Source organism: Vipera ursinii, assembly GCF_947247035.1.
Source record: "Vipera ursinii genome assembly, chromosome: 8".
NCBI classification, from domain to species: Eukaryota; Metazoa; Chordata; class Lepidosauria; order Squamata; family Viperidae; genus Vipera; species Vipera ursinii.
The window spans coordinates 10,965,409-10,974,376 of NC_139519.1; the positions used below are offsets into that span (position 1 = coordinate 10,965,409).

An 8,968-nucleotide genomic window follows, 5' to 3' on the forward strand; every position below is an offset into this window, starting at 1 on the left:
CGATTGAAGGAGAACACAACAACTACACAGAGCCAGACCCAGCTCAGCTTCTTCTGTCCCCTGCGGCACACTTATTTACAGTTGATTTCTAATTTCTGATTGACCTCACATGAGCCAGACAGGGACAGCCAAAGGGCTGGATGTGGCCCAGGGGCCATAAAATGCCCAGGTCTGTTTTAAAGTATTGGCAGAAAAGGTTAGTTCAGCCTTCACCCAATTGCCATCCTCAAGATGGGCGGAGATACCAGCCAGCTTGGAATTTCTTACTGCATTTTTCTTGGAATTCCCACCATTCTCCAAATTCAACATAATTTGACAAAACTTGGTGGTGGTCCGTAAAATGACAGTTCTGGGAGTTTGGTAAAAACAGCTACGGTCAAGAAGGAGAGGGTATACACTTTCTATGTGACTAGATTACAATCATGCTGGACATTTTAATAGATCCATAGGAGTAAGTCTTGTTGGTATCTAAGTGCTTCTTAGAATCTGTCGGGATTTATCTGGATCCAATTCAAGCCTAGAGACAGTTTCCTGAATATGTTATAAATGAAGGGTGAATGTCTCATTTTAATTGAGATTTTATAAGATGGCTTTGCTTATTTTTGGCTGAAATTTAAAGTATGAATATTGGGTTTTTCCCCCCCAGATATTTAGAGGTTTAGACATACATGTATGTGCACCCGTACAGAGAGAAGCACAGGGGTACACATGTACATGCACACATTTTCAAATGGAAATGAACTTTGCATATCCCAGATGTAACTTTAGAAGAAACATCCACGCTAAAAAGGGAAACTGAAACATGACTGGTTTATATTTTTTCTCTAAAGGCTAAGGCATTTCACCTCCAAGTTCACGAGAAGTTTGGGTGGGTTTCTTCATCCTATCAGAAGAGAGTTCTGGAGACTGCGATGCATAAAGCCCAACGTGAAACCAAAGCTCACGGAGCCTGTCTGGTGTCATTCTGGATTTTGTTTTCTCTGGTCCCCAAGCGTGCATTTTTCACGTGTGCTTGGGTTCATTTGCTGTGCATGGATGAAGCTTCTGCGATAACAGGGGTCTGGGGAATGGCAAGTGGGATTCCAGATTGACACATCTGTTCACAATCAACTGGTAAAAGAAACAGGCATGCCTGAAAGTAGTGGTGATGCAAGTGTGCTTCTGTTAGAAACTATTTCCCCCACCCACCCACCCTAACCATGGCCACCATCTGTCTTTCTTCTCCTCTCTACCACACCAGGTTTCCCTTCTCTGCAAGCAGATGGATTAACAACCGTTAACTTACAGAGTTCTCCTCCCCCACCGCCGCCCAAATGCAAGCCCTATGAGAATAGCAGCTCCAGAAACTCCACCGAGGTACAGAGACGACATTTGGATCCTATTACCTGAGACAGGAGCAGCATTGCAAACATTCCCAGGGGCTTTTAAGGGTTGTACCTGGTTGGTTGGTTGGTTGGTTTGTTTTGTTTTTGGCTTTAAGTATTTGGTTAGTTTAATGGCTTTCTCCCTGAAACTGCCAGAGAGAAAATGATTTTCTTTCCTCCCTCCCGAAATGAAAGGGGGTAAAAAAGACACCCGTGCAGTAATAATGTAAGATTCTCCTTCTCCTGTGGCGGCTGGAGCTGTCTTTCTGATTTTGGCTGGGAAGATTGGCTTCTTTTTGTTTCTTTAAACCTTTTGTTTGTCAGTCTTATTGCATTTTATTATAAGGTAAAAATGCAGGAAGAACAAAAGTTGGGGAAAAAGAAAAAGAAAGAAAAGAGCAGAGAGAGGGGGAAAATGTGATGTCTTTTGGCTTTTTTCAGTGCAGTAAAATAAATATATATACATACAACAGCCTCAACTTTTTGCTTTACATTTCACAACCTTTCAATTCATCTCTATAATAACAAAACAGTTCTAATCATGAAAACTTAAAATCAAAGAGTTTCATATTTACTTATTTTTTTGCAGGCTGGAACAAAAAATCCAGACCAGAGCGTTTTAATTAAAGAGAAGAATTTTATCTAGTTTTGTGTCTTGTTTCTTTAAATCTGGAGCTTTTGCCCAGGGGCCTTCCTCCATGCAAAGTCTGTCACAGATGTTAACAACACAAAAACCTCATTGTCACATCCCTGGAACTCGCCAGTTGCCTTGGCACTCTATCAAATGATATCACTAGTCCTGCTCTAAAAGAGATTATTGTGGGTCCCGCATTTCCCATTCTCTGTATCACTGGAGTTGGGTTTTGTTTTTGAGTCCAACTGTCTCTTTCTATGTTCGCATTATTGTAGGTGGCTCCGCCTCTACCCACCAGGAGAGAAATCAAGCCGCCGCCACCGCCTCCTAAAGCTAGGAAATCCAGTGTCCTTTCTTTAGAGCCAGAACTACAATGAGGACTCTACATCATGTTATCTCCTTGCATCTGGAACTGAATGTCAAATGCTTTGTGGACATATCTAGTTCTCCAGAGCTTCTCAGGATTGGCTTCTTCCTGCTGGACAGCTTCACCCTCCATTCCTGCACAAATTTCGGGGATGGGCACAAAATTCAGCTGCTAGAAATTTTGGCAAAAGCTGCTGTTTTGGCTTGCCTGGTTTCTGATTCTCCTATTGATGTCCCAAGATATATCTTCTCATCATCTACGGCATATCAGGACTTCTGCAAGACTAAAGAAAGCAGATTGTGTCGTCCATCAGTCCTTGTTCCACCACTGATAAAACATCAGCATTGCGGAAATTCTCTCAGTGGAATCGCTCTGCTAACAACTAAGTTCTTCCTCGGTCTTGAAACAGTTGAGCGGCACACTGTGAAAACACACACTTGCCCCTAGAGCGGATTTGCATGACAAATTCAAACCCACTTTATTGCACTTGGACAATGGAGATATGGTTTCCATCACTCTCACCGGCCAGCAGTAAGAGACCTTGGAACAGGATAAGCCTAGTATAAGAGGATTCTTTGGCCTGCTTAGCATAGGCACTCTTTGCCTAGTCATTCCAAACTTGCAACAAAAACCACCCAACTTCCCAGACCTCTGTTGGAATATATGGATTTGTACATGACAACACAGAGCACTGGACACACCTGCAGATTCATGTTGAGATATTACTTTATATCTACATGCTTTGCTTTTCCAGCAATATGAAAATGGATAAAAAAAGAAAAGAAAATGGCATCCATCTATTCCCATAAGTTGACCAACCGTGTCCTTGAAAGTCTTGTGGTCTCCTCTTCTTTCAAGTGTGTGCAAACTCTGTCAAATACACCACTAATTCCTTCTTTGGCTGCACACTGTTCCAAAGTTTTGCATACAGATGGAGTGGCCTAACTACTGTACCTTTGGAGACTCGTTTAACTGAATTCTGGATATATATTTTTCTTGCATTAATGTGCTGATAATACATAAAGGTGTAATTATCCTTGGAAGTTTGAAGAATGGACTGCAATGTGAAAGTGCTCCATGGTTTTCCAAACTAGAACTGATAAACCGGGACTGGATAGCAACTTAAATGTCTTATTGAACTCTTTGCTAAAACATGAGTGGAGGTATAGCTGACTGTTGACTTCTAGATTCTGACTATATCTCCCTTTTGTATGTCTTATTGTTGAATGCTGCCTCTGTGTTTACTTGTTTATAACAGAAGCTCAGGGCTCAGCCCCCACGGGACTCGAAATTATCTCAGAGATAATTCACATAATTGGATTATGCTATCTCTGTCCATCTTAAGTTATGGATGGAAGTTATGAGCTAGGTTCATATATCACATGATGCCATGCTTTGCTTTAACAATTATTTCCAAACCTCTATGTCTGACAACATATGAGGTTTAGCCAAACACCACTGTATTATGGCTTAGCATGGTGCATGAACCCAGCCGCAGGGTAGATATTTATTCATAGTGTAAATGCATTGCACAAGACTAATGGTGGGTAGTTGGGCATCCTTGCCCACAGATTATGATTTGATTGTATTGATCATTGCTGAATGGCAAGCACTTGTCCAAGTGCTTCAGAACATATTCGTTGACATTCATCCTTATGGTTGCATCATGCCTTCAAAGTTTATAGACTGATTGTTTGTTTGCTTTTTAAAAAGAATTTAGAACATCTGTGATTGAGGGGGGAAAAAAAACGACAACAACCTAAGATGCATTCCCCTGATGAAGCAGTGGGCATAGTCATTGAATTAGCAGACTACAGCTGTTGAGATTAGCCCGTGGATTTGACTCTGAATGTCAGCAGATTAACATTATAGGGCAGATCCAAACTATTAAATTGGCATACAAGAGGAAAAAATGCATTTATAGAGAAATGCTTGGCTCTGTTTATAATTCCTCAAACTTATGCACTGTCTGATCAAAAAAATCACCAGCAGAAATTTAATGCACTCAGTGGTAAAGCTAACTTTGTTTACTGAACCCAGCATTTTGTGTGTGTGCGCGCGTGCGTAACTTCCCAGCTTCTCAGTAACTCGGGTGTATTTGCCTTAGGCAAAACATCTACCCAGAAAGCTGAGATTCACATTTTAATGTTGTACATAGTTCTTTTCTTCTTTGTCTCATCTTATTAGTTCTACTTTTCTTTTGACCACCATTGCTCTCTGATCTTTTTCTACTATATCTTACCATTCCAGGTTGACAAAAATTCTAGTGGGTGCAGTTAAAAAGATTTTCTCATTTTTATGACTAGCTCAAAGTTATTAAGCTTCCCTTGGCCAATGTTCCAGCTAGGAGCCTCACAGGCAAAGATTCAAGAATAGAGCTCTCCGTGAGGTTGTTTATTGCAAGAACTAAGAAAATCCTTATTCAGGAAACTGTCAAGAGGAAGATGCAAACCCTATTTATAGTACAAGCCAGGTTCTGGGATTCTGTCTCCCTTCTAACAATGCAGCCGATTGGGGGGGGGGGACGGGGACGGAGACACAGTCATTGAATTAAAGCTGTTGAAATTTGCTGTTTGAGTATGAATGCCCAAAGGTTAGCATTATTGGGTGTCTCCAGACTGTTTAATTGGCCTATATGGAGAAAAAAAATGCACCTGGAAGAAACAAGAAGCTTGTTTTGCTTGCTCACAAAACAGCTGTCCTTCAGCGATAAAACACACACACTTTGCCTGTAGATGGTCAGAGATCCAGTCCTTGGTATTTTTTGGATTTTTTTTAAAAAAGGGACAGTATGTATGTGAAAGAAAAAAAATAATCTGAGATTTGGAACTGCAGAAATCATTTTTGAGGTGGGCCAGGGGCGCATACAGCTCCAAAGTCTCCTTTTTTGTAATCCATACAGCCTCACCTAATCATAATGGCTAGAAAGGTAGAGCATTAATTATTGCCGTCTTAATTTAGGAGACCCATAATAGTTATGTTGTAAGCTCTGAAATACAGTAAGTATGCCTTTAAAAATGAAAGAATATCTATCTCCAAAGTCCTTGCCATCCCACATCTGTGATCTGCCTGTATCCCTTTATTGAGGCAAAGGGATAAAAATGTGTTCAGATCCAGCAAGCATCAGCTTTAGAAGTTCCCCTGAGTCAAGAATGTTAAATAATTATACTGGTAGAAGGCATAGCCCTAGGGCAGGGGTCAGCAACCTGAAACAGTGAAAGAGCCACTCGGAACCGGTTCCCTCACAAAAGGAAAAACTGGGAGCTGCAAAAAATGTGTGCACATGCGTGCATGCGCAGAACAGGGTTTGACTGAAGAGTGGAGCCAAGGCGAGATATGCACCTACCCTGCATATTTGAATTGATTGGTTGAACTTTTTTAGTCCCACTTTTTTTTTCTTTTTTCTTTTTGGACTGCACATGACAAAGGACTGGGAGCCGCAGGAGTTGCAGACCTGTGCCCTAGGGAATGGCCTTGAAAGACAGGAGGAAAGGGCCCTGCCAAGACAAAAGTCAGATGAGAGGGATTTGAGCCTAATTCAGATAAAAGATAAAAGTGAGGGAGGGGAAAAAACACATTAAGATTTGCAAGATCCTGTTTCTGTAGCCATGACATTAAAAGTACTCCTGACCTACATGGCATCGGTTTCTTAGTTTTATCTTATGTTGTTGGCCTGACATAATTCTGAATGAATTACTGATCTTCATGACAAAGTGTAGTGGAGAAACACAAATGCCCGGGTCCTAGCCATAAACTCAGTGGCAAATTTGCAAGTTACCAAGTTCATCTTCTGGTCTCGCCATTTTGAAGAACCTAGGAGGGATAGATGACATAGTTGGTTGAGTCGAGAGTTGAAGCCTTGTAGAGTGTAGATCAAAGTATGCTAGATGGAGAAGTAATTTGATGGCAGCTTTCTGTGTTCTTGTCCCAAAGGCAGTTGGACTTCCTTTGTTTTTCCTTGAAGACGTTTCGGTCAGAAGTGAAGAAGCTTCTTGGAAGAGAAGTGAAACATCTTCAAGGGAAAACAAAGTCCTTTGAGACAACCGTGACCTGGATCAGTGAGAATCTCCATAGACATTTCTGTGTCCTTATAGAATTCCCATTTCTAAATGGGCAATAAGGGTTGAGGTGCTGGAATTAGTACCAGCCACACTCTTAGGATGCTGCCTGGGTTATTAGTAATCCTCTTCCCAGGCACAAATCACATAATTGTCTTAGGAAGGTCTATTGAAATCAAAGATCACAAAAGGTGATCACATGACCTTGGGACAATGGAACAGTCATAAATATGAACCAGTGGCCAAGCGTCTGAATTTTGATCACTTGACCACGAGGATGCTGCAACAGTCGCAAGTATTTTAACCTCAAACACTCACTAAGCGAACTGTGGTAAGTCGAGAACTACCCGTATGTTAAATCAGCAGTGCACTCATTTTCATATTTGGAGCAAACAATTTGTGGTCCCTTTTTTGTTGTGCAAAAAAATATATATCCAGATTATTTTTCCCTTTGGCTACAAAATGTAGCGTTCCTCTCCTTTTTCTGTAAAATGTTTATATTTCCAAAGCCATAAGATGGCAGTATTTTTTTTTTTTTTGCAGAGCCTACTCCCTGTTTGAGTTGGCATCTCTTCTCTTTGCCAGTCCCTTTTCTCCAGTTTCTCTCTGAATGTGGAATAAATTCTGCCTGCCTTTTGTTGCCTGCCAATTGGCTTTGGAAAACTCAGTCTGTGCACTGAGAAGGCTGGATGGTGGGAAATCTGTGTGGGAATATATGAATCTCACTATGGAAAAAATAGTAGATGTTCTCAGCTTTCCACAGACTTCCACTTCCAGCTGTGCTAGTTACCAGCGAAGATAACAAATGTCTTTAAAGCTGTGGTTTTCCTCTCTGCCCATCCCAGGAATTCATGGTGAATTCTTCTGGAACAACTTTCATTCTCCTCCCTTTTAGGGTTCCTGGAAGATGATACCAGCTCCTGATTACTCCTGCCTGGAGATGAATGCTTTGTGACTTAAAACAATCTGGTTTTGGATGGTTGTCTTCTAGGATTTCTGTGGGTGAAGTCAAGTACTCCCATGAGTACAAAATGGGCAGGAGAAAATGGTTAATCTGGGTATGGCTGTCACCTCCAATTCTTTTATCCATGTCCCCTCTGTACAATAAGGCACCAGACCAGTGATTCTCAATCTGTGGTCTGTGGATCCCTGGGGTGGGCTGGTGGGGGCATGATGTCATCCCAGGTGGTCCATGATGGCTTGAAGAAATGTTACGATTTAAATCTTGAGTTAAGTCTTGGGGATCTGTGGCGAGGGCCACAAAAGGTATTTAAGGGGTGTCCACAGTGAAGATTGAGAATCACTGCAGTAGATTAACCAAAAGGATGAGCAAAATCTGGAAGGACATGTTCTCAAGCCAATGATAAAGCAGACTTGCTCAGGTTTTAAGTAGGTTATGATCTGGATAGATAACCACCTAGGAACTTGTGTCTGAACTTTCTAGAGGTCTAAGTGAATATGAATAAAGTTTTAAAATATATGTAGTTCTCCAAGGAATATCTGAAATTTATATATGCCAGCTGTGCTCAGGTTTATCCTCTTGATAGTTTAACAACTATGGAGGAAAATAATCTCTGTGCAAGAAGCTGATTTGTGCAGTGTATGTCTTATAAGCCAACACTCCTTATGTATCCCAAGTCTGAGAACATAACTAAAGCCTTTCTCAAACCTGGCACCCTGTAGGTGCATGTAACCTCGACAGCTCTATTTGTGATCTACGTTTGGCAACATAGGCAATAATTCCACACAGAAGAGTTAGTGTGGAAGATTAATGGGTTTTAGGTAAGGGCTTCATTAGAGGGGAAAAAAATTCTGTGATCTGAAGGGCACACCCAAAGATCTGGTCGTTTGAAGCATGGGATCTTAGATCTGGCTGATTTTATAGCACTATCACATTGCTGTGCCTACTGACTGACCATTACATTATATTGTTATTTTCAGTACAGGATTTATTGCAGCAGACTTGCCTTATTTATTTTTATAATTGTAAATGAAAATATTAAAAAAATATGATTCTATGTTTATTTGCCTGTCTTTTTATAGGTACAGCCACACCCAAAGGATTTATTGGACAACTGCATACGCCAGCATTTCTTTTAATAAGGAAGCAACAATTGGTAAAAATAGAGTAATTGTTTTAGGTGGAATATCTTTTTTTTTCTTGCAGTCCATGCCAAATCTGGAAGCCGCAAGTAATATATTTATCAGTTTGGGACTTGACTTTTTTAAAAAAAAAGTTACAACCTGGCCTTTAAAAAAAACCTGCTTCCTGTTATGATGTAGCTATTATGTACTAGTTGCATGAATCAAAACTACAATTCTGAAGGTTAAAATTTTAAAATAGTATGCTTCCCTCAAAATTTTGTCTGTTCTCGTGTTTCAAAAGAACCTAGCAGTAAAGGGAGTGATATTTTTTTTAAAAAAATAATAATCTAGAATTTGACTTTAAGCAGTACGGTATTCTTAAATGCCTGAATGAACTTGGGATTCTAGGAAATAGGATAAAGAGGTCTTGAACAGAGAACAATCTATGTACAAAGTTGTC

The 8,968-nt window shown here is 40.5% G+C and overlaps 1 protein-coding gene across 1 annotated transcript in view; it reads left to right on the plus strand.

Annotated features, from left to right (window-relative positions):
- DOCK5 (dedicator of cytokinesis 5) overlaps window positions 1-4,064 on the plus strand; it is a 109,981-nt gene extending 105,917 nt beyond the window's left edge. Inside the window, exons 51-52 of the mRNA XM_083368543.1 lie at window positions 1,241-1,356; window positions 2,274-4,064. Coding sequence (XP_083224669.1) covers window positions 1,241-1,356; window positions 2,274-2,375 — 218 coding nt within the window. The 3' untranslated portion in view covers window positions 2,376-4,064. The remainder of the gene's footprint in view (window positions 1-1,240; window positions 1,357-2,273) is intronic.
- The last annotated feature ends 4,904 nt before the right edge of the window (window positions 4,065-8,968 follow it).